The sequence below is a fragment of the Rhamphochromis longiceps genome, linkage group LG5 (assembly GCF_057381845.1).
Source record: "Rhamphochromis longiceps isolate RC_006_pf linkage group LG5, R_longiceps_female_GT1.1, whole genome shotgun sequence".
Classification (NCBI taxonomy): Eukaryota; Metazoa; Chordata; class Actinopteri; order Cichliformes; family Cichlidae; genus Rhamphochromis; species Rhamphochromis longiceps.
The window spans coordinates 20,442,301-20,468,659 of NC_140561.1; the positions used below are offsets into that span (position 1 = coordinate 20,442,301).

A 26,359-nucleotide genomic window follows, 5' to 3' on the forward strand; every position below is an offset into this window, starting at 1 on the left:
TCTCCTGTGCCACTCTGCTCTGTGGAGGATTATCAGCTTCTTCCTCAAGATGTCACGCAGTCTGTCCTGACTCTCAACACTCTTAGTTCTCAGACTGGAAATCAAACGTGTGATTAAAACACAAGTTTAACTTATAAATACATGTTCATACTTTTATTTTACAATCAGAGAGAAAGAAAAAGAGAAGGGAAAGGTGCAGGACAGACAGAAAGGTGACAGGCTCAGGCTATATACACTAGTACAAAAATAGCACAGGGAGTATTTCCTGTTTTATTAGTATTTATTTTATTAGGGGTACTAAATAAGATGAGAGCTAAATTTAAGTATAAAGTGGTTAAGTTTGTACACTGGCCAAATGTTTGGGTCCTGTGAATAAACTACTATTCTTTTAACTTAACAAGTGAACTGTCTGCTTGTTTCTTCTTAAAATAAATATGGCTCAACACCACCAACAGAACCAGCTAAGGCAGCATAACCGAAATAACCGAACTAACATTAACATTAGTGTAATTGATCGTGCTGTTTTTGCGGGGCTGTAAAAGTGATTTTAAGCTCAGTGTCAAGGTCCTCCTGTCCTCCACAGCTGTCTGCTAATGTTTATGCAGCATTCACACCCTTTTTACATGTTTCAGCTTGTTCTGTTTGTGAATATTCTGGCATTAGTTATTCATAAAATCGTAATGTCTTTTTAACGTTAAAGTCGATCTTTGAATGGCGTGCATCATAAAGTAAAAGCTTTAAAAGCAAGTGGAACCTGCATTAAGTACTAACTAACATCACTAATGTCAGATAACTTTGCTGACATGCAGCCAAATTGAACTTTTTCATGATCTTTGTCATTGGAACATTTGTATCGCTGCACAAATAAGTGAGATAAAACCCAGTAATTACTTTTAAAATTTTACTTTTTGGCTGTCGCGTTTGAGCCATTTTTAAAAAATTGTATTTATTTATTATTTCTAATTTCTTTTTTAATTTGTTTCCTTTTTTCTCTATTTTTTCCCCCGACGTGTTTTTTTATGCTTTTGCTGCATTTATTCTGCTTTCGTTTGGCCCCTCGGGGCCACCGTAGTAAAATGGCATTTCAACAGTGTACATTATGTAGCGATGTCGCCGGGGGGCGCTATATTTCCACCGGGTCCTGCACATTGATACGCCGTAGAAGAAGACTTAGTATTGTAAACACAAGGATATGGCTGACGAGAGGGGTGGAGGGGAAGACAACGCCAACGACAACATGGGGAACCAGTTACAGCTCTTACCAGGTACCCGTTAAGCTGACCGAAAGCCTGCTCGGTGTTTTCACCGGGACAGTGCGTTTCTCTTCCTCCTGCTAAATGCTAGCTAACACACCTCCACAGCAGGCCACTGTTAGTGATCACTCTCACTGTCTCAACCCTCTGCTTTCGCTTTCTTTTCAATTATGCCATCAGTGCGATTTATTAAGGTGAAGCTTTTACGTCTAAGGCTTGTCAACGAGCTACCTAACTTAGCCTCTCTGTGTACACTTGTGCGCTGTGACAGACAATGAGGAGGAGGAAGAGGAGGATGACATGGAGACCGAAGATCGAGACAGTGAGGAGGCAGAAAAGCCCAACATCATCACCTTTGACCCTAGTCTTCCCACATCACATTCAGTGAGTCATGCATCACAATCCCTCTTATTCTAACATCTTTTTTTACATGATTTGCTTTCATGCATGTGATCCTTCTCAGAGTTTTAGTTTCTCTGCAGCTGCTGTGTTAATCTAACCCCCTTTTTGTGTGCCAGTACCTGGGTTCAGACATGGAGGAGTTTCATGGCCGTACGGTCCACGATGACGACAGCTGTCAGACCATTCCCGTGCTGCCACACACAGCTGTGATGCTGGTGCCGGGCCAGACGCTGCCTCTGCAGCTCTTCAGGCCGCAGGAGGTCAGCATGATGAGGAGCGTCATCCAGAGAGACCGCACTTTTGCTGTGCTCGCACACAGGTGTGTGATGCTGTTAAAATCTCTGTGTATGCTGGCAATCATGGAAAGATGCACAACTCCTACAAATGGAAAGCATTTTTTTGTTTTCATTTGAAGAAAATACAGTTGTGGTCAGAAGGTTGCACACACTCATCATAGGCATGAATGTCACTGCAATTTTGGGCTTTTAATGATGTCTTTGAACTGTTTTTTTCCCCCAGGGTTGAATGATTGTAAAACATATATCAGAAGTTTGAAATTATTTTTGGATTTTCTCTAATCCATGGAGGGTTAAAGTTATACACTCTGGCTTACACACACTCACTTAAATCTTCAAATATGTGAAGGTTATGCAGTGTCTTTTAACCTGACAAGTCTTAGGTCTATTAATATCTCATTTCTGATCACGGTTGACTACAACTGGTAGTGTCTCTTTCCCAGGATTGACCAATACTTAGAACAATGGGAAAGTCCAAGGACCTCACTATAAAACCAAAATGAATGTTTATGTTTTGTTTATTTGTTATGGTGGCACAGGTGTTTAGATTTTCCTGCACCTCAGGTGATTGCATGAGGGTGTGGTCACATGTTATTTACCTGACACTGGCGTCAGGTGAGGCTGCAAACCTAGTAACACAGTACTAGCTGCATAAATATGGTGGTGATAGCATCATGGTCCAGGTTTGTTTTGTTGCCTGTGGCTCTGGTACATGGCACAAAGTACATGAAATAATGAAAGTGTACCACCTCTAAATTCTTCAACTTTAACTCACTCACAGCTAGATGGTTAAAACGTGTATAGAATTGCATCTTTCAGCAGGGCAATGATCCCAAACACACACAAAAACTTGTTTTGGAATGGCTAAAGCAGGTAAAAGCTTCTGGAATGGTCTTTCTAAAGACCTCAAATCAATTGAAAACTTGTAAACAACACTTAAAAGCCAGGTCCATACCAGGAAATCAATGAATTGAAACGCACTCTTAACAATTCTGCCAAGAAGAGTGGCAGATCCTCTGTGGATTATAGAAAATGGGTTATAGAAAATCCCAGATAAATTCAGGCTTGTGTACTCTAATTCTTGTTTTAATGTTTGTTTGTTTTGTTGTTGTTGTTTTTTTAAGCCAAAATTACTATGGCATTCATGTCCACGTTGAGTGTGTGTGTAACCTTGTGACCACAGCTGCAAATTTCCATGACTCTTCTTTATGTAAACTGTTTCTTGTGGGTCACTGGTGGATAATTCTCAGCATTTCATTTCAATTTCTGCATCTGATGTGTGTCTGCAGCGATACAGGTGAGCCGGATGCAGAGTTTGGAACTACGGCTGAAATCTATGCATACAGAGAGGAGCAGGAGTACGGCATTGAAACAGTCAAAGTGAAGGCTATAGGGAGGCAGCGATTTAAGGTCCACGAGATAAGAACTCAAGCAGATGGGTAAGTTGAAGTTCCCTCATAAAGTATTAAACCAAAGGTGGGGGCTGAATTCTTACTGCCAATCCCTGGTTCAAAGATGTGCGACAAATCAACAAAGCCACACATAACCCTTAAAAAATGCCAAATGAAATCAAATATATGCAAAGGAAAAAAATGCAGCCAGCTGTGGAACAGAAAATGGGTGCAAAACATTTTTCTTGTTTAATTCAGAGTTTCTGCAGTAAAAAAAGGAAACTTTGTTTCTTGCATTTAGTGAGACAGCTGTTTTCTACAGGAGTTGCATACCTGCAGGTTTTCAGCCGGACAACTAGTCAGAAACACATTTAGATGAGAAGGAAAACTATGTCAATAATGGCACAGAGACACACCGTCAACGGTCACACAGTATTTGACCACTAGGGGGCAATCTAACACTTGATAAAATCAACTAGAAACACAGGTTTTTATTGCGTCACAAACTGCTTCAAAACAAGTAGCATGGAGGCTGTCTCTAATAGATGTACTTAAAAGAAATGTAGTTTCTTAAAACATTTGCTTGTGGAAACCAGAGATTACAGCAATTCAGCATCGCGCGGATGTGCATGTGGATGTGTAGAGGTGATGTCAGCTCTATACCTATCTATATTACCAAGAGGTGGTAAACAGACTACACAATATGAGATTATTATGATTTTGAACATTCTGCAAAATGTTGTGTATTTTAATAACATACTGTATATTGCAATTTATCATCAACTGCAAAGTATCCCTTTTATCCAGTAAGATAATGTTATGTCATTTTAGTTCTTTTTTTTCTTTTTGCTGCAAAATGAGATTGTCAAACATAACAACACTTATCACTAAAAGTCTGTAATCAGTCTACCTTTGAATGGGGCAAGTTGGCAAGTACACGCAGTCTGTTTCTAATAATTCAATGGTAAATCATTGAAATTTGCATATCTGTTGCTGTCTACATAAACTGAAATTCACATCTATCTATTACATTTATGCTCAGCAGTCTTCCTCTTCCATTGGAACAAAACCAGAATACAACCAGCTGACAGCCAGTTGTGTCGAGTCCCCTCGAGTTGTGCTCATTGACAAAGACTCATTCAGACTGATGGCAAACTGTCTGCATTTATAAATTAGACAGCATGTCTGTGCAAACCTTTAACAATCTCTCTGTGAGTGACTGCAGTCAGTTCAAATCAGAATGTGACTGTTTGCAGAAAGGTTGTCTCCTATTGGGTGATCTGTGCATTTGCCTTATGACTGCACAAGTGGTCATGACTGTGCAACACTCAAGTTCTGGGCAACCATCTCGCCACCATAAGTCCTATTTTTACTTGCGTCACTGAGTCATTAGCTTGCTTTTAATTTGGAAGTAGCTTTGTCAAGCTAAGCGTGTCCAGTGTTGGATGGTTTTTCGGTTGAGATGATATATATATATATATATATATATATATATATATATATATATATATATATAACAATTCTGTAACTGTAACTTTGGTCGTTGCTGTGCTTTTTTTTTGGAAGTCGAATTTCCCAGAGGAACCCACCCGAGGGATTAATAAAGTTCTATCTTATCTTATCTCTTATCTTATATAATGTAAGTTTACTTGGCTAACATTATCACAGGATGATGATGCATGAGATGCCCTCTCGTGCATAGTACTCCCAGAGTATTTTAATTGTATTTAATAAAATATCAATATTTAGTGTCTCCAGATCCATACAATATCACCACACAAAATCACAATCACAATACTATGCTTTTGCAATATTTTTTTTCACCGCCTCTAGAATCATCCTCACATGTTGAAATTTGTGAAGAGGGCTGTTGCAACAACAGATTTACGTTTCTGACTTATTCCAGAGTTCAGTGCAGCTGCGTAAATGCAAAGCATATTGTCTTTTTGGACTGAAAACAAAGGAAGCATTGATAAAGATGTATCTATTGAAGTCATGTAATAGATCATATTAACCCACATCCTCCCTGGAAATCATCGGCACATACTGTCCATAAAAATGAGGCTTTATTAAGGCATTTTCCTTTTCTCTAATTGAGGTTATATAATACACATACAGTGGTTGCCATGATTGTGTTGACCTTCTGTTGTGACTCTTGGAAAATACAGCATTTAATCAATCACTCAATTACATGCAGTCTGCTCTTTCTCTTAAGATAAGATAAGATAAGATAACTCTTTATTGTCATTGCACAGTCATACATAGTACAGTAGTACAATGAAATTGGAAAAACTGTCCTACGTCGGCACTACATATAACACAACACGGCCCGATATGACACATCACAACGTAACAAACAACACAACACAGTATATTAACTTAGTATAAAAAAGAAGAATAAGTGTATGTGTATTGCACACTGTTATTATTGCACATTAATTATTATTGCACCTTGTTATAAATATAAATATTATTGTTATCGTTTTAAACATTGTTACCTCCCCCTAAAAAGTCCAGGGAGGTATCCAGTCAGGTCAGCTATTTACATTGATCAGGGCTATTGCCCTGTTGTAAAAGCTGTCCTTGAGTCTATTTGTTCGGGACCTCAGCAGCCTGAACCTCCTGCCAGACGGCAGCAGCTTAAACACCCGGTGTCCTGGGTGTGTGCAGTCCCGTAGGATGCTGCGTGCCCTCTTGAGACAGCGAGTGCTGTACAGGTCCTTCAGGGAGGGAAGAGGATGTCCAATGATTTTTTGGGCCATGTTGATGACCCTCTGGAGTGCCTTTCTGTGTGCTGTGGTGCAGCTGGAGAACCACACACCGATGCAATATGTCAGCACACTTTCAATGGAGCAGCGGTAGAAGACGGTCAGCAGCTCCTTCTTCAGGTCCATTTTTCTGAGGATTCTCAGAAAGTGGAGACGCTGTTGGGCCTTCTTTAAGATCGCAGAGGTGTTAGAGCTCCATTGGAGGTCTGTGTCTATGTGCACACCCAGAAACTTGAAACTGGAGACCCTTTCCACGCACTCCCCGTTGATGCTGACAGGCTGCAGCTCGGACTTGTTTAAAATTAAAATATACTTTGTACTTTTTCTGTCTATTCTTTCTATTTCAGTAAACATCCTCCCTGTAATGTTTCTAAGATTTCCTGCAGAGGGAAATATTTGTAGGGTGTGTCAGGGATAAGAATCTGCCTTTCATGGGTGGAGGTGGAGGGTTATCAGTCACATCCAGTAGAGACAGTGAGTCTGTGTTACCTTATTTGACAGAGGTCTGTGCATTTTCCCAATATTTTATATAGTTTGATAAACAAAATGTGTATCATGCTACAGAAATTACACCCCAGTTAACAAACCCTTAAAATCTGTTGACTTTTATCCCCCCTCTTTGAGAATGGCACCAAGCTCATTATGTGGAAGCTCATAATTTGATATTTGAGTCTGAATTATTACTTTTTTTTGGGAGGGGACTATGACAAAATGTCTCTCAGATGTGTAAAGGGATGAAATGGCTTAGTAATTATATTTTAGATCAGATTAAAAGGTCAAGTCTGGACAGACATGGATTTAGCCCTACAGCTGTGAGGCAGCGTTTCTTGTTTCTCTGTGGTCTGGCTTTGCTTTGTATTTCTCTGCACGAAGTTCACTGAGAATAATCTGTGTCGGGCACTGGCAAAATATTTCTTATTGTCGAGTGAGGAAAAAACCCAGATGGCACCTTTTTGTGATCACCTCAATGATCCAAACATCCTGTAATGTAGCGTTTGGCCAGTGCACCATTTGTTTAATCTACTATTCGCCTGCTCAGTTTCACTCATATTCTGCTGTCATCATTCACATTTCCCTTCTTTTGTGTCACGGGTCTTTGTTATTGTCTGCTTTTGTTCCTCTTCTCAGGATCAAACAGGCTAAAGTGCAGATCCTTCCAGAACGAATCCTTCCAGACCCCCTCTCCGCTGTGCAGCTAACGCCTCTGTCCAGGCTCCACATGCACCCTTCTTCCAAACCTCCAAGTCAGAGCTGCAAACAGGCTCAGTGCTGGTGGAATAACTACAAACAGGTACAGAGAATCATGCACAAACGTGAAATCTGTGTGCGCTTTCTAAAAGTAACAGTTTCTACTTTTGGAGATGTTTGAATCAGATGACAGTGACAAGAAAGTTAAGATGAATTTCCTCATCTAAGATGCAAAATGTATTTTTCCACTTTGAGAAACTGTTCAGTAAAACATCAGATCAGTCGGTGCCTGTTTAAGATAAGATAAGATAAGATAAGATAAGATAACCTTTATTAGTCCCACACGTGGGAAATTTGTTTTGTCACAGCAGGAAGTGGACAGTGCAAAAGTTATGAGGCAAAAATTAGAATACAATAAGAATAAATACAGTACACAACTGTACAGAATAGAATAAAATAAAATACTATATCCAGTAGAATAAAATAAAATAAATATACAATAAGATAAAAATAGAATACAAATACAAATGCTATATACAACTGAGTAAAAATACAACGATGACAGAAAGGATTATTGCACTTAGTGTTATTGCATATGTATGGATGTGTGTGCTTGATCAGTTAAAGTCTTTATTATGGAGTCTGACAGCAGTGGGGAGGAAAGACCTGCGAAATCTCTCCGTCCCACACCGTGGGTGCCGCAGTCTCCCACTGAAGGAGCTGCTCAGTGCTGTCACAGTCTGCTGCATGGGGTGGGAGATGTTGTCCAACAGGGATGACAGCTTAGCCGCCGTTCTCCTGTCACTCACCACCTCCACTGGGTCCAGAGGGCATCCTAGAACAGAGCTGGCCCTTCGGATCACCCTGTTCAGTCTCTTCCTGTCCCCAGCAGAGATGCTGCCGCCCCAGCAGACCACACCATAAAAGATAGCAGAAGCCACAACAGAGTCATAGAATTTCTTCAGGAGTGGGCCCTCCACTCCAAACGACCTGAGTCTCCGCAGCAGGTACAGCCTGCTCTGCCCTTTCCTGTAGAGGGCGTCTGAGTTATGAGTCCAGTCCAGTCTATTGTTCAGATGAACACCAAGGTACCTGTAGCTGTCCACTATTTTGCCACTATTGCAGAGTCATCAGAGAACTTCTGCAGGAAGCACTGGGTGGAATTGTGGGAGAAGTCTGCAGTGTAGATGGTGAAGAGGAACGGAGCCAGAACCGTTCCCTGTGGGGCCCCCGTACTGCAGACGACCCTGTCCGACACACAGCCCTGAGTCCTCACATACTGTGGTCGGTCGGTGAGGTAGTCCAGGATCCAGGTAGTGAGGTGATGGTCCACTCCAGAGTTCACCAGCTTGTCCTTTAGAACCGAGGGAAGAATGGTGTTGAAGGCACTGGAGAAATCAAAGAACATGATTCTCACAGTGCTTCCAGCGGTCTCCAGGTGAGCGAGGGAACGATGTAGGAGGTGAATGACGGCATCATCCGCTCCAATGCCAGGCTGGTAGGCAAACTGAAGTGGGTCCAGTGATGAGCTTATTAGGCGCCGAAGCTGAGCCAGGACCAACCGCTCCAGGGTCTTCATCAGGTGGGATGTCAGAGCCACCGGCCTGTAGCTGTTGAGGTCCTTGGGGCGTGAAGTCTTTGGCACTGGTACAACACAGGAGGTTTTCCAGAGCTGTGGGACTCTTCCCAACCTCAGGCTCAGGTTGAAGAGGTGCTCCATCACCCCACACAGTTGGTCCGCGCAGGACCTGACGACCCTCGAGCTGTCAGGTCCTGCGCGGACCAACTAAATAATCAAAGTCTAGTTTTGTGTGAAAGTGAAGACCTGAAATACATTCAAAGAATTACTAGAAATATGTGGTGAAGTTTCCATTTGAATCATGAGCAAAATGAGCATTTTCACCTGAATCCTTTTCACTGAATCCCACCCTAATCCTATACTGTTAGATCCAAAGGTTTTTGGACAGTGACATAAAAAAAGATTATGCCTCTCTACACCACCACAGTAGATTTTAAATCAAATCACAATTTTTCCTAAAATGTTGCATTAACTACCTAAAAGTAATTGGACAAACTAACATAATGTTAATTACATGGAATGTCTTTAATACTTGATGAAAGTCTGTGGACATAATCAAAAGCTGTTTCCTCCCCTGAGATCCTCTGCTAGACCTTGGCTCTCTCTGCCTTTAGTTTTGTCTTTGATAACTGAAAAGCATGCTCTGTTGGGTTGAGATCAGGTGACTAACTTGGCCACCGAAGAATATCTAAAATATTTTGCCTTGAGAAAATCTCAGCTTGCTTTTGCAGTATGCTTTGGGTCATAGTCCATTTGCAGTGTGAAGTGCAGGATTTGGTTGAATCTGAGCAGACATAGCCCTGTACACTTTTATCAGTCATTCATCCTCCTGCTTCTATCAGCAGTCACATCGTCAATAAACACTAGTGGTCCAGTTCCACTGGCAAACGATACATGCCTGTATCATGACACTTCCTGCACTATGTTTCACAGATGTATTTTGATTTGGCTCAAGGGCTGTTTTTTTCCTTCTCCATACTTTTCTCTTCCTAGCTCGTACAAGTTCTTCTTGGGTTCATCTGTCCAAAGAACTTATTTTAGACCGACGCGGGCTCTTTTAGATGTTTTCTTTAGATGTTTTCTGGGAAAGTCTAATCTGTCCTCTTATGGCTGAAGGGGTATTGTCGTCATCACAGTTAGCGGGATGATTGTGAGTTTGTGAATGCCTCATTCTCGAGTTATCACAATGTTTGAATTTAATACAGTGGGTGCAGCTAATAAAAATCTCAACGACCTTGAGTTTGAGCCCAAGGTCAAGTTTTCTGAAAATCTTTTAAACGCAGTAACACAAGAAGAAGTTCATGTAGGGTTTTGAAATTGATCCCACAGGTGTCTCTGCTACTAGGGTGAGTCATACCATTGGCGATTATCAGTGTTTTTGTTCTTTAGTGTAACCAGTAGTTTGCACCTTCTTGTAAATCCTCCTTTCCCAATCATGAAGTCATCTCTTAATTGTAGACTTTGACAATGATGCAACTGTATCTCACTGAGTGTTCTTGACTTGGTCAGATGTTGCTATTAAATTAATTTGGTTATGATCATTTGGTAGGGGTCGTCTGTGGTCTTTCAGGCCTTTGATTGTTGATTTGGACCTAAAGTTTGTGCTGTCCCTCGTAGGTTTATTTACTTTTTTCAGTCTAATGATGGCCTCCCTCACTTCCAACAACATCTCGCCAACGAGGGAAGAGACCTTATCTGCCCATTATACTGATTAACATTCAATTGTCCAATTACCTCTGAGCCCCTGAAAATTGTTATTAAAAACAATTTAAAAAAAACCCAAGATAAAAACGTCTCTAACTCCTAAACTGTTAATGCAGTTAGTAAAACTACTTGAATTAAAGCTGAAATTCTGCCAATTCAAACGCATTTTGATTGTCTGATTCAGATCTGTTGTGATGAAGTACTGAGGCAAAATTGCAAAAAATGTGTCATTGTCCAAAAATTCTGGGATTTTTACCTCCATAAACTGTAAGTGGTAAAAAAAAAGATAAGCGGCTTTTTTCTGTCTTGTAATATTAAATACTGCCTACATTTAACTGAGTGCTGAATTAGCTTGATATTTTTATGGTTCAGCATGTTTGGAGTTGGGCATGCTAATCTTTATTGTTTGACATTTCCAAATACAACCTGTACATATAACCTATGGTGTGTTTAGTTAGTACATAGTTCATTTTAATCCAGTTCACTCACATGAATTGACTAGTTGTTGCAGCTGATGTGTTTCATAATGTAAAGATGTGAAATAAATCAATACAGTTAAAAACAGTAGAGAAAGTGACTTAGTGCAGATGTGTTGGCAGGTGTTAGATTGTTTTAGTAGGAGAAAATGTTAATGTCTACTGTTAAAGGAGAATAAGTAGATGACATGTTAAGGTATCTGTGCAGGTGACATTAACACTGGATGTGAAAGTAGCCCATGTGCAAAACCGTGACCTGGAACATGCTACTTTTACTTCTCTATATGACAAAGGGACGGATCTTGTGTTGCTTCCATAATCATCAGATTAGATTTGATTTAAGTGATACATGTGTTATTGACCACAGAGAAAGTTTCACTGTGCCAGTCTGACGCCATGGCCACCCTGGGTCTACGCACTCTATGATTCAGTAAGTACTGCAGCCCGCGGCACTTCCTCCTCTATATATAAACATGACACACAAATGAATATAAACCAAGATTTCTCGGCTTTTGGTGGTTCACCTCACAGGAGTCGCTCATGAACAGGGTGAAGAAACAGCTTCATGAATGGGATGAGAATCTGAAGGATGATTCCCTCCCGGCGAATGCAGTAGGTCAGACTATGTTGATTTTATTCCAGAAGGTACAGGTACAGATGCAGACAAAATTATTACCTCCCCTATTATTAAAGTGATAAAGTCAAGGGGAATTTCTACTTAGCTTTTCTAAACACACTAGTTTTTTTGCAGAATGTCACTTGAGAAAGTGTTGTTCCAAAAATAAAATAAAATAAGTTTAGATTTAAGAAAAGGAATTGTTGATGGTCACAAGGCAGGAGATGGATATACAAGGTTTTCTGAGAGTCACGAACTGGAGTGAGACGTATCAATAATAAATTCAAAGAGAGCTATTAATACAGAGCAAGCCTGGCAGAGGCAGGAAGCCAAAAAGGCTTCCAAAGGCTCTGGAATGAAAACTAGTGAGAGATGTGTTTAAAGACCCCAGAACAAAATGCAGAGACACTAGTAAATGATTTAGCAAAGTCAGAAATTGTAGGATCAAAGGACACTCACTGGAACGCCGCACAGGAATGGACTGCAAGGTTGCTGAAGGGGAAAAACTCCACTTCTGTAGAAAAAGACACTTTTAAACCAGACTGAAATATGCTAAAGACAACCTGGAAAAAGATTACGCAGAACTATTTGGCCACAGAAACGTTGCTTATATCTGGAGGAAGAAGAGCGGTGGACAGCCCAGAGAGCACCACAATGAAACATGGTGGTCGGAGTATCATGTAGGGATTCTTCGGTGCATCTGGAACTAGGAATCTCATCAAGGTGGAAGGAATAAAGAAGAAAGACATGGAGATTTTAAAAGAAAGCAGTCAGCAGCATAACTGGTTCTGGGTCATTGCTTTGTCTTCCAGCACAGTGACTCAAAACATACATGGCTCCTGGTGAAGAATTGCTATCAGAAGACCAAAGTGAACATTACTGGCTAGTCTGCACAAAGCCCTGGCTTGAATCTGAATGAAAATTTATGGTGTGTACCGAAGACCAGAAGGAGGAGGGGGTGGTGGAGATTGACCAAAGAAGAATGGGCTGGGATTGCTCAGAAGACGTGTGTGAAAACCACAACAAATATCTGCAAGGTGTTACCCAGAAAAAAGGATACGCAATAGATTATTAGCATCAGGGGGGTTAATAATTTTCACCTGATTGTTTCTGTTTCTTGTGAAATTGTTTTGTTTCTGTGTGCAAAGTAAAATATGGTACGCAATCCCTATTGGGAACTACTTTTTTAGGGGGGCTAATAATTCTGTCCTCATCTGTATGTAAACATGCACACTCGCAATTTGTTTGTGTTCGTTGTACTTTCTGTCCTCTTTATTTCATCGCTCTCTTGTCCTTCTGTCTACGCTCTGTCAGATTTCTCCTACAGAGTAGCAGCCTGTCTGCCCATAGATGATGCTCTGCGGCTCCAGCTATTAAAGATTGGCAGCGCCATCCAGAGACTTCGCTGTGAGCTAGACATTATGGATCGGGTAAGTAAGAGTCACCAACAGCCTCGCTGACCTGCCCCAAACCTCAGACATAATTTGTCTTATGCAGTGATAAGATTCCTACTTGTGCTTTACTGAGCACACAGTGTCCCTCTGGTGTGTCTTGTTATATTTAACCATGTCTGACGGGGGCTGACAGATGTGTTAGTGCTGCAATATTTCAGTTTTCAGAGTCAAAAGCAGCCATTGCAGCATTTAAGGTTAATGGACCGGTATTTAGCATGCAGTGAACATCAGCTGTTTGTCACCTTGAAGGGGTTGATCTGATTTTAAGGAGAGGTTGGACACAGCAAGAGAGCTATCCATATTTCAATTAAAGAAAAAAACTCAAAACAAAGCACTCTGGCCACTGTAGATCTGCTTTTACTCAGTCATGTGGGCCAAAGCAGTCACAGGTTGTTTTTAGCCGTGTTAGCAGTATGGCTTTGTAGTAAGGACACTTATGCTGGTCAGTGGTTTCATCACTTTGCTGCGATTGAAATTGCTTCATAATTGTTACATTTGGCAAAAACATTTAACTCCCACTCCAGATGATTTGAAATCATCTCTGGTCTGGTAGCTGTTCTTCTAATCCCTTTAGTCAGCTCCGCTATTTACAGAGACTATTCTTCAGGCCCTCTTCAGTCATTGCCATACTTGAGCACAGGAAGACATGTTCCACACATGCTCAGTGGAGAACAGCAATAGCTACTTTGTTTGTGTTCATCTGAAGAGGATGACAAAAAGCTATGTGTGAGTGCTTAATGAGAGTAAAATCAAAGAAGGGAAGGAGAGGAGTTGCATTAAAGCTCCTATATTGTGTAGCGTATTGGTTAATACGGAGACGGGTTACGCCCTCACGGGGCTTTCATCAGCATCAAACACACATTGTTTACTCCTTCTTCTCTTAGATACTCCCATTAGGATTCCACATTGTCGATCATCCATTTTCATCTCTCCCAGTCTTTTTTGTCTTGCTCTGTCACATGTCCAGCACCTGACTGTCTGCTCTCACAACATCCACAAACCTCTTGTGCCTTCTTTTTTTTCCCCTCTTGCCCAGAAGCTCAAACTTTAATAACCTTCTCTTAAAGATAACCATCATTTCTCCTTCCTCTCCATTTTGTCCCTGAGCCTTCCCTCTAATATGCTCATTCCTAATCCTGTCCATCATTTTCATTCCCAGTGTAAATCTCCTTCGCATGAGAAACTACCTACAGTTCTGCTTCCTGACCTTTTATCTCGAACCTGCAATTGAGTCCATAAGTTTCTGTGACATTTCTTGTCATTTTGCCTCTGTACACCAACATAGTGGATTTTATATACTCAAGATTGAAGTGATTGAAGTGCAGCGTTTTAGCTTTCATTCAAAGGTTTTTTACAGAAAGCTTTGTATTACCTGTTTAGGAATTTTGGCAATTTATGTGCATAGTCCCTCATTTTCAGAGGTACAAAATGAACTGGACGATTGACTGACAAGGCTAGTTGAAGCCTTTTCCCCGTTATTTAATGAGAAATAAAGTATATGTAATATATGGAAGTTAAGATCATCTAACTAAGTCAGGTTCTGTCAGGTTCTCCAATCAAGAGTCTTCTTCATGAGTTTTAGACTTTAGGCTCCTTATTCAAATTATGTAATTTTTTTTCCAGTTGCTTTTGAGTCTCTGAAAATGGGAGACTGTATAAAAATGGCTGAAATCCCCACACAGTTAATGCAGGACTTGAAGCGTCTGGAATTAAAGCTCAAAGTCTACAATCTTGATTCTTTAATTTGAAACTCACTGTGGTGGTGTAAAGGTGCTTAATTACAACAAATTATGGACCTAACTGTATATGACACACCCGATCTCACTGCCACCTTTCCTTTTACTTCCATCACAAATCATCCTGATATGCTCTTCACCTTTCTTCCATGACCGGCGGCTCTCTGAATGGACAACACATCTGATATCGTAGTGGCTCACACTATGATATCAGGGTCTTAATCTAATAACAAATTAAAAAAAAAAAAAGATTGCAATCAAGGTACTTAAAAATATTAAATATAAATCACAACAACAGTCGCCTCAAGGCGCGTTATATTGTAAGGTAGACCCTACAATGATAAATTCAGAGAAAAACCCCAAAATCATATGACCCCCTATGAGCAAGCGCTTTGGCCACAGTGGGAAGGAAAAACTCCCTTTTAACACGGAGAAACCTCCAGCAGAACTAGGCTGGCCTGGAGGGGTGGCCATCTGCTGCGACCGTTTGGGGTAAGAGGATATGTTAAGCTGTTTGATGGCAGCACCATGTCTCTGAAAGCTGGGATGAAAACAAAAAAGTCTGGGAAAGGAAGCAAGGTACTAAAAAGAAATCATTTTGCAACTAATGAATTAAATTGACAAGAGGCCAGTAACATGAGTGGGTATAACATTTTTTTTAAAAAAGCACCTTAGAGAGGTAGAGTTCCTCAGAAGTAAAGATGGGCTGGCCTTCACCAATCTGCAACAAATTGTTCCTCAGTGTAAACATACAGTACGTAACATCAAATGACTCGGAGAAGAATAGGACAACATTCCTCTCGTCAGTTCTTAGTCATTTACAGACTGATTTACTAACATGTTTTCTATGTTGTGAATGAAAAATGGTTTTAAAAAAAGAAAGAAAAAAAGGTGTGGCTCTAGTCAGTTAGCCAAATCCAAATAATAAGGAGTAAAATTAGAAAAACAAACAAACATCTAATTGGTTAGCAAGCTCAGATGACTGATTCAGGAGGAGGATGGTAAGTTAATGTTAATGATTTTCCAGGCATGTTTATATAAACAGTGATCAGTGTGTCGCACTTGTGTTGAATCAGAAGCTGAAGCTTGATTTGTGAAGTGCTCGTTAAATGTGTTTGCCCATTATCTGTTGTCCCTTCTTTCTGATTGAGGATAATAATCCCTCTCACCAACGACACTGACGTGACCTGAGCTCGGGCCATGTTTTGAGTCGCATTTGTGGAAGCGTGACGAATGGCATGATTAATATAACGCCCTCAATGAGCCTCAACAGTGGACGCTTTGCTTTGAAAATATGTGACATGTATACATATTGTTAAAACCCTCTTTTCTCTCCTCCTCCTCAGTGCACGTCGCTGTGCTGTAAACAGTGCCAGGACACGGAAATCACCACAAAAAATGAGATCTTCAGGTGAGCGCTTGTTTTTGATTTTTGTTAAAATAGTAGTTGATAGTGATCAGCACATAGTGGTTCCGTCTCAGCACTAGTAACATCCTTCTCACATCACTGGAAATTTGGATTCAGTAATAGAATAAAAGATGATGTAACCAACTTCACAGATTTCACAGATTTCCATGTTCAAGTCGGCAGTTTTTCCTGCTTTTAACAATAATGGAGTGTAGTAGACTTTTATAGTTTTTTGAGTTGTTTCCGGAGCAGCTGGCATAATTGGGGGTGGAGGTTTATGACAGTTTTATTAGGTCTTATTATCCAAGTTCTTCTTGTTTTTTTTTCTTCATTGTAATCACTGAAATTATTAGCACGTCAAAGTTAAGACCAATTTGTCTGTCTGAGAGTTACGTAAACTCTGGGATTACATCAGGAAAGTAAGTGGTGCTTCTCTACACCTCCTCACTCACACAGTCTAAGTGCACTCTCTTATATGCACACTGTTATATAATGTCATTTTCTGACGGTTTGCTGTGTAATGGTTAATCTGTTTGTCCAACAGTGACACAAAAAACCTTGAACAGTCATGAAATTGCCCAGAACATTCTTAGGGGTTTACGAGAAAAGTGCACTCTCTGTTTTGTCATCCATATATTTTGAGTCAGTGAGTGATTATGTGTGAGAGAGGCAAGCAGACTAATAGTTGAAGCACTGCCTCTGACGAATTTACATACTGTATGGTGCTAATGCATCTTCTTTCAATGCCAGAGCAGAAGTACATTAAATGTAACCAAATTACCGCTTTAAAGACTGACTGAAAATGAAGTTTTTGGGGCTGATTATACTTAGTGTGTTTGTGTGTGTGGGACATCAAAATGTCTTTTGATGCGTCATTTCTGATTGTGTTTGGCTTTTGATACTTCAAACCTTATTCATGGTGTGGGTTTAGCGCTGTACAGGAGCTGCTCTACCGCCTGGCTGTAGCGGTAGAGCAGCCAGGCGGTAGAATTGGTCACCTACTAATCGGAAGGTTGGTGGTTCGATCCCTGGCTACTCCAGTCTGCATGTCAAGTGTCCTTGGGCATCGGAGAGCAACCCCAAGTTGCTCTCCGATGCATCCATCGGAGTATGAATGTGCGTGACCGTAGTTAGGAAGCACTCAGTATAGAGAAAGTGCTTGTGAGAATGGGTGTGATTGGGTGCATGTGGCATGTTGTATAGAGCGCTTTGAGTACTCCAGGAGAGTAGAAAAGAGCTATACAAGAATCAGTCAATTTACAATTTTACCACTTACAGTACTGTGCAAAAGTCTCGAGTCATCTTCATTTCTTTATATTTTGCTTCCAAGCAGCCAGACTTTCTTGTAACCTTTTCAAGTTGTTTTAAGCAATAGTTCTTCAGGCTTTTCTGAAGGTCTTTGGAAGTTTTCCGTTCGACATTTTCACTCCGTTTCAGTGTAAACCTTGTAACTGACCATTTTGAGAGGAATGTTTTTATTTATTAAGCCACGTAACACTGACCTATGGATCATTCAAGCATAAAAAAGACACCTAGCTCAAGTGATGAACCAGTATTGTGTCTAGACGTAATACAAACAACCAATTTTAAATGGCGTCTTTAGGTACTTTGTTACTGTCAGCCTACTACAAAACACATAATTTAATCACATTTGTTTTTGTTGACTCTATAATAAATGCCACAGATAATACAGTTTACAGCATAAAATAGTATTTTTTTGCACCAACAAGGTGATTCGCAAAGAGATATTAGGAAAACCTGCCATTGTCTATGGTCTGTCCTTAAAGAAATGTAGGAAAACTGGACAGGACAAAAGAAGAAATGACAGGCTGAAGTAACATCAGCAGATGAACAATATCGGAAAGTCTGAAAGACGAATCCAAATTTGAAAAATGCACAATGGAACGATATCAGCCTTGGCTTAGCCTCTCCAGGTTATTGAAACAGTGTGGGGTAATCTTGACAGCACAAACAAAAGACAGTCAAAGAAGCTCTTTGAATGTCCTTCAAGAAGCCTGGAGAACTATTCCTGAAGACTCCTTAAATAAATTAGAAGAAAGCTTTCATAAGTAAGTTCAGGCTGTGTTGAAGTATAAAGGTGATCATAGTAAATATTGACTTTCAAGCTCATTTTACAAACTCTTATTTTACCTTAGATACTGTATTTCATTGTATCATTGCACATGTTTTAATAAATCACTGCACTTTCTTCCCATTTTTCTCCAGGGATGAGTTGAAACTTTTGCGCAGTCCTTTTGAGTTTCCAAATTTCACTCTTAGCTCCATGAAAAGGAGCAAATGTTCTCCTCCAGCTAAAGGTAGATGACAAATAAAGGCAAAAAAAACCCCCATCATAAGAAGCCTTAACCTCAGCCTAACATAACAGCTTCACTGGTCCTGGAGATGAACACCACTCCTCTAAAAGACATTTCCTCATTTTTTTTCTCTCCCTGTTTTAATGATGCCACTGTGTAATCAGACCAAATGGGTTGTTATCTGGTGGTGCTAAGGTCTTAGCATAAGATTCATGTTATTTTCATATTCTTCTGTCACTCTGAAAGAGATCATGACCAACAGGAGAGAGGTGATTTCTCCCACTAAGGCAGGAAGTGGATACCAACCATGCCAGTAAAATGCCTTCACGGTATATCAGAGCCAAAGTCCTTCCATCTAGTGGTCAAGCATTCAGTTTTTAAAATTGTGTGAGTCATGCGTACGCCTGCAGTTTTATGTTGCATTTTTAGCTTAGCTGAAAATAGCACAGATGAGATTCAAAGTTCTTAAGAAGCTCCACTGAAAACATTACCCAAAAGAGTTAAAATGCTCTAAGAAGGAAACGATGAAGACAGAAAATTTGTCTTCATTGTTAATATAAAAATGATGAGCACAGCTGAACTTTTTTGGCATTTTCAATTTTAGACCTCTTAAAGCCCGTTTCCCCTTTTCATTTTCAGTGTCTCGCTTTCATGATGTTTTGTTTTGGCTCAACAGTTTACTGAATTCACACATTTTCCACCTGCCTCTCTCTCTCTCTCTCTGCCTCTCTCTGCAGCCTGTCCTTGTACGGCCCCATGGCTGCGTACGTCAACCCTCACGGTTACGTCCACGAAACGCTGACTGTCTACAAAGCCAACAACCTTAACCTGGTTGGAAGGCCATCTACGCTGCACAGCTGGTTTCCAGGGTAAATATTTTTAGCATACAGCATGAGTGTGCTTTCCATAAATGGATGTTTTAAGTAAGAGACACATCTCTTGATACCTCACAGCCCAGGGCTTAGAATTTAATGGCATCTGGTGTAGCTGCAAGTTGCTGTGACACTGCTCAGTGCCTGAAATTAAAATGCTTTGTACTGTACTTTGTGTCAACTTGGTTATCAATGGTGCATCTCTTTATGCATGTTCAGGTTGTGCAATCTTGGATTCTGCAGTCAGTGAAGCCTCCAAATTACTTACACTAATAATCCGCTCATCCTTCTTCTCCTGCTTTTCCCATTCAGGGTCACAGGGTGTTAGTCTGTCCTACCTGCCATAGGGCAAAAGTGAGGGTAATCCCTGGACAGGCCATCAGGCTGTCACTGGGCTCATTTAGTAATTAAATAACCCAATTTAAATTCCTGCAACATGATACCTGTGCAAAGCACTTTATGCTGACAGTAATGTCAGTTTTTCTTTTAAAATTTTAAGATATTTTTAAGGTTGTATCGCTGAACTACACTGTGAGAGATTTGGTGAATGATAACAGAATTAAACAGACCTGTAAGAATCTGTTTCAGAGTTTTAGAAGTTGAGGTTTAGATTCGACCAGGCGAATCAGACTCCAGAGTGGGACTTGTGATTTGGTTCTGTCGCAGACAAAAACAGTCACACTCTTAAGAGGAATGAGTTTGGACACAAATGACTTCTAGATCAATTTTACTTTTCAGTGCAAACGTGATCTGACCTCATTCCGACTCATCTGAGAGATGTACACATAAACAACTCCAGCAGCTGTGCATGCTCTGAATATTGATACACAGATGAGCAAAATCAACAGTTTCTGTAGTTGCAAACCACTACTTATGTTTTTTCTGCCACATGATAAAATGGGCTACTCCAGTATAATACAGAGTTATTCTAGAAGTTTCTTGAGACATGGTTTGCTTTTGTTTTGTTTTTGCTTTGACTCTGGGCTTACAGAGTAATACTGTGAACTTCTTAGTTATGTGAATTCAAGGTATATTTGACTTTCTGTACATAGTTTTCATTTGTATGTTTCACCTTTACTGTACATGTGATTCGGCGCGTTTTTTACTGAGACATCGTTGAATCTATTCTTATGGCACACTCACAGGGAGGACTGTGTTGGCATTAACTTGGAACTTGGAAGTCATCTAATCATGCGGCAATAGAGTACAGTGCATAAGTCTTAAGTTGCACTTTATTTTTTTATTTGCATTGTTTTCTTGCCTCCAAAGAGCCGGACCTCCTTGTAATTTTTAAAGTGGTCCTGAGCAACAGTTCTTCAGGCTTTCTGCTTGTAGCAAAGTGCCAAAAGTATACACAGTACTGTATGCACTACTGATCACAAATGTGAAAATGTGGCACTTTAATTGCTTTCAGGTACGCCTGGACGATTGCTCAGTGTCGAACCTGCGGATCCCACATGGGTTGGAAGTTCACAGCCACCAAGAAGGACTTGTCTCCACCTCGTTTCTGGGGTCTGACCCGTTCAGCCATGCTCCCTCGTATCCCACAGAGTGAAGGGGAGGAGGGCAGAGAGGGTTCTCGCCTCTTCTGTCTGTGATACCAGACCATCTATTTGCCTCATTCAGAAAATTCCTGCAAACTTCCCACAGTCTGCATCTTTAGCCACTGTCTGGCTGCAGTTTCTTCAATTACAATGCCTGTCACCCCTGGCAACAAATTCAGCATATTAGCAGAAAGGTCATTTTGGCCTTCAGATGGCAATTTTTAAGTGCATATTTGAACAGGCTGGATGTAATTATTATTCTAAAAGGTTCTTAAAATGCGGAGGCAGTGTCGAGGTTGAAAGCAGTCTGTTAGAGTGAGAGTCAAACTGAGACTTGCAGAATAGACCATGATATGTGGTTAAGATCCCAGCATGCAGCTGCCTGATCTGCACCTCTTTCCAGCTGTTTTCCAAATAGAAGAACACACAGACCCACAGGGGGACGCTGAATGCATAATACTCTTTACCTTCACCTCCTCTCCTCTGTCTTAGCTGGCTGCATGCAGCTAAAATTGAGATGTCGTCGGCAAGCTGCGATGGCCACTTTAAGCTGTTGTAAAATCCGCACACAGTAATTTAATAGTCTAGCATTCAGATCCTTTGTGAGTTTCTCAGATAGGATTTCTAATATTATTATCAGCTGCGAGAGACCGGTGGAGAAAACTGTTAGAAAGAGAGTGCACTCATGTATGTGTAGATCTGTCACGATAGGAGATATTTTGAATTTTGGAATTACAGCGGATGTATTTTTGTATGCAAGAAGGTTGGAAATTAAGCTAACATATTCATTGATGTTTGGTGAAACTGCAATTTGTTATCACAGTGGATTTGTTTTGTTCGAAACAAAAGAAACTGAAGTGACAATAATGATATTGTGTAATATATCTGATATAATCTGTGTCTGTTTTGTATTCACTAGAGACTCATTATCCCATCTGGAGACGAGCATCATCTTTGATTGCACGAGTGAAAATTAGCGATGCATTGGTGCCTTGCGGCAGACTGTTTATCAAAGGTCAAAGCCCACTGAGACAGAGCAAGAGGAGCATTTACCCTTCTTTTAGTTTGTTCACGCGTGGTATGTTAAAATGGTGTGCCTACGCTCCAGCTCGGTGTCTTTTGAAGTGCGAGGAATCGGATTCAGAAAGGCAAAATGATGATAAGATTTAAGAGTTATTAATATTATTATTATTATTATTATTATTTTAATATTCTCTTGGGTTTGTAGGGTGACAGTTTTCAGGATTCTGTTGCAAGGGTAATGGCTCACGTCTGTATTTATGTACGGTAAAACTGGGGCAGTATTTGTTATGGCTGTCGACCGACTGTTTGTAGAGTCTAATTTATTTATTTTTTTGCAAAACTCTTTTGCTGATTCTTTGTTAGGAAATTATCTTTTTATGAGTAAGCTGAGTAACACAATGAGAAATCATCTCGAATGTTTGTCTGATGACATGTTTTTGGATAGAGAACATTTTTTGGATAAACGCGTCTTTTTCTTCACTTTTTCTGCTGAGAGAGGAAAACATTGTTCATGTCTGTGGATCACATTAAACTGGCAATAGATACATTTTAACTTTACCCCTCTACCCTTCCAGCAATGCTGCAAAAACTGCAACACTTTCTGTTTACCCCCCCCCCCCCCCCCCCTGTTTCTTTCTACCCTTGATTGTTACTCTGGTTGTTCTGCAGTCTTCTATTATTGCTGCCTGGTGTAAGCTATAGTAGTATGCGCATCTACAGACTGGTTAGCAACCACCAGTTACAAGGGAAAAATGAGCATTTCCTAACTGATTAAGAGTGGTTGCTGGGGGTTAATGGTAGCTGCTGGGGAAGTGGTTGCTAAAGATCCAGTTGTGCAGGCCTATTCAGTGACCCCATGGCAACCAGCAGGCACCAGGAGAAAAACTGCCAACTAGTTGACCAAAATCTCCTTGTGATTGCTTTGGTTGCTAGCATATTGCTGTGGTTGTAGTTTGAATTTAAGTGTCTGAGTGTGACACAGACAGGAAATAGAGAAAGTTCACCTTCACAGTAAAAGTTGTCTCAGCTCTGCAGCTAATTTATTCAAGCCACAATTTTTCTTCAAGTTGGGCTAGTGTATAGGAAGTATTTGCAGACGAACATTAAAACCACATGCAACACCTGTGGGTTTTGGTGAAACATCGTGTTTGCTTACGATTTCATCCAGTGAGAGCCAGAGACCTCCGCGAACTGGTGCCAAACATTCGAGGAACATATCCCATTTAAATTTGGCTACACCTACCCTCAAATGATGTACAAATGATCCAAACAGGTCTTCCAGAAAGCCGTCATGAGACAGAAGCTGCCCAGGAACGGGAGAAGTCCTTTAAGGGACAGAAGGTGCTTGGCCATGTTTAAATCAAGTATACTTTCTGCTCTTTCAGGATGGAGTCATAGAATTTTTATCATTGGAGCCTCTGATAGCCACTACATTGTAATAGCTACTTTCAGCTGCTGCATCAGTCAAAGGGGGCCACCAAATATTTGACTTCCAGTTGATACCCTTCCTTATGCAACCCCAAAGGGATATGTTTCTCCTCCTGGGATTTAACCAGGGATTGTTTGCTTGTCAGGCAAATGTGTAAATGTGTACATTATGTAATCCACATTTTCTTAATGAGGATTTAAAGTAATTATTGCCACTTTAAGCCACATCCACTGCCTGTTAAACAGAAAGCTGGAGGAAACTGCTTGTATGTGACAGTAATTTAACTCAAAAATTGAAAAGCAAGATTAGTGGTTCAATCAGGCAGAGGCTCATAATATTACTACTTAACTATTAAACCTTAAAGAAAGGAGATGATGGTACAAAGTTTTTTTTTTTGTTTTTTTTTTGTTTTTTGTTTTGGCCTTAGGACAGAGGCACATTAGTTGTTCTCACTGGTTTCCAGTCTTCACGCTAACCTAACCAGCAGCTGGTTCTGGGCTTTCTTCTAACAGACATGTCATATTTCTCTCAGCATTAAAAAAAAAAACTAACAAGCCAATTTAAAAAAAGAATCTATTTCTCTAAAGGGGAGCAACTTACAATTTCAAATTTCTTCCTTGTTATTCTTACTGCTGAAACATGAAGTGTACAGAGTTGTATTGATACTTGGTGGGGAAATACCTTTGTTATTTAATAGTTTATCTAGATGTAATCCAATCACCAATCTTCATATTATTGCTGTTCCCTCAAAAATCTGAAAATGTGAGCTTCCGAGTATTTATTTTTTAAGCTTTTACTCATAATCTTCATATTTCATATCAAAACACTTTGTTTCGTCGAGCAGATATATCCGCTTTGAGAGGAGCTCAGAAATTTAAATGACTGTCTTGTGATCTTTTGATGACATTCTCCATCATATAACTGATTTGAGTGTTTGCCATGCCGTCTGATTTACACTCACATATTAAAAACTATAACCTGGATGCTTCACTGGATAAATCATCTGTTTGCAAAAGCCTTTGCTCGTTTCACCAAGCCATTCGTTGTACCACAAATTTAAATAAACACGCAGGTTCCAAGCAGTAGCTCTTGTCTCATGTTTGTCTAAAGAGGACATCTGTGGGAGGTTTTTGAGATGATCTGCTGAGCTGTAACATGCAGGTAGAGCTAACCAACTACCATGCGCCTTCATTGCAGCGTGCAGTATGCAGATGTGACTACGTGCAACTATGCAGATGCAAGTGGCTGGAGGATCATTGATATTCTGTAGCACGTGTGAGAATCTAATCAGTCCATGTATGGGAGCGGAGAATTGTCAGCCACTGTGGTCTTGAACGTGAGGGCCCATCGGAGAGGAGCATTTATAGTAAAAAAAAAAATGTTCACTTGGTTTCACACGTGGACTACGTGACCTATGGTCGTGGTTAAAAAGTAAAAACACCTCATCCCAGATCTTCTGGTCATTATCAGGTCTTAAATGAGGTTAATACACCCTCAGAACAAAAACACATGAAATATTACACTATGTCATTATGAATTTAACATAAGTTGAGCAAAAATACAGGTCCCATAAGTAAAATTTACCCATGCCTCCAAGAATAAATGCTTACATATACTATATTTCTCATAGTATGATTTTTGTCATGAATGTTGCCCCCCTGTTTTTCTCTGTAAAACATTAGACAGCTTCATTCATTTTTATACGAAAAATGGAAGGCACCGTACGATGACCATTTGAAAAACAAACAAACAAATTATTCAAAACAAAAACAAATTATTCACAGTCACCACAGCAGGAACCTCTGCAGTATTTAATTTGGCAGATTTTTACGCCAGATGCCCTTCCAGATGCAACCCCCAGGGGATTTGTGTGTCCTCCCAGGAGGGGAGGCTTGTTAGGAAAATGTTTAAACTGCTACACCACAGAAAACAAATATTTAGCATACTGTTGTTTGCATATTGGTCAGCTTGTTTTGTGGCTTTAGCAGTTGTTTTGTTTCTCTCTTTCCTCCTTTATGAAAGGGATGATGAGGTGGTGCTTTTTCCTTAGTCGTCTGCGACCAGTTTCTGTAAAGTCGTTCCTCGATTTGTGGTCAACAAAAATCACGTAAATATAGAAAATCCTCCCTACAGTTCTCTATTGGAATTTGTTTAGATATAAATGTAGATACTCATTGATAGGCTAACTGGTAAAGTGCTTTAATTATTTTTTGAGTAAGTGTAAATGTACTTTTTTTTTTTTTTTTTACAATTAGTCCAAATTGATGACAGCTGACTCATTATTATTAATTAAAGTGAGGTTTTTATTCTCACATAAGTTTCATATTGTAAAAAATATATATATACCTGTGTATGTATGTATGTGTTGTGTGTGTATATCTATCTATCTATCTATCTATCTATCTATCTATATATATTACACATATGCTAACAGGTCACTTTATTAGGTACACCCGCTCAGCACTTTTAAACACACGTCTAATTAGCCAATCATATTGCAGCAATGCCATGCATTTAGGCAGGTGCACAACCTGCAAAAGTTCAAACTGGTCATCAGAAGGGAGACAGATTTAAATGACTTTGAATGTTGTTGGTGCCAGACAGGCTGGTCTGAGCATTTCGGAAACTACTGAAGTGATGGTACTTTCCCACACATGCATCTCTCAGGTTTACAGAAAATGGTCAGAAAAACAGAAAATGTCCAGTAGTGGTGAAAACACCTTGTTGATGCCAGAGATCAGAGGAGAATAGCTCGACTGCTTTGATCTTATTGGAAGGTAACAGTAACTCAAATAACCACTCATTACAACCAAGGTATGCAGGAGAGCATCTTTAAATGCAAAACAGGTCCAACTTAGAAGCAGATGGACTACAGCAGCAGAAGACCACACTGGGTGCCTCTTCT

At 40.1% G+C, this 26,359-nt stretch overlaps 1 protein-coding gene across 1 annotated transcript; it reads left to right on the forward strand.

The window, feature by feature from the left end:
* The first annotated feature begins 1,146 nt into the window (after positions 1–1,146).
* On the forward strand, positions 1,147–26,359 carry crbn (cereblon). Its single transcript, XM_085406502.1, has 11 exons — positions 1,147–1,265; positions 1,525–1,637; positions 1,772–1,974; positions 3,241–3,390; positions 7,239–7,401; positions 11,425–11,487; positions 11,589–11,673; positions 12,988–13,103; positions 16,210–16,274; positions 19,324–19,455; positions 20,873–26,359. Exons 1-11 carry the CDS (start codon positions 1,193–1,195, stop codon positions 21,054–21,056), a joined length of 1,347 nt encoding a protein of 448 aa, XP_085262628.1. The 5' UTR covers positions 1,147–1,192; the 3' UTR covers positions 21,057–26,359.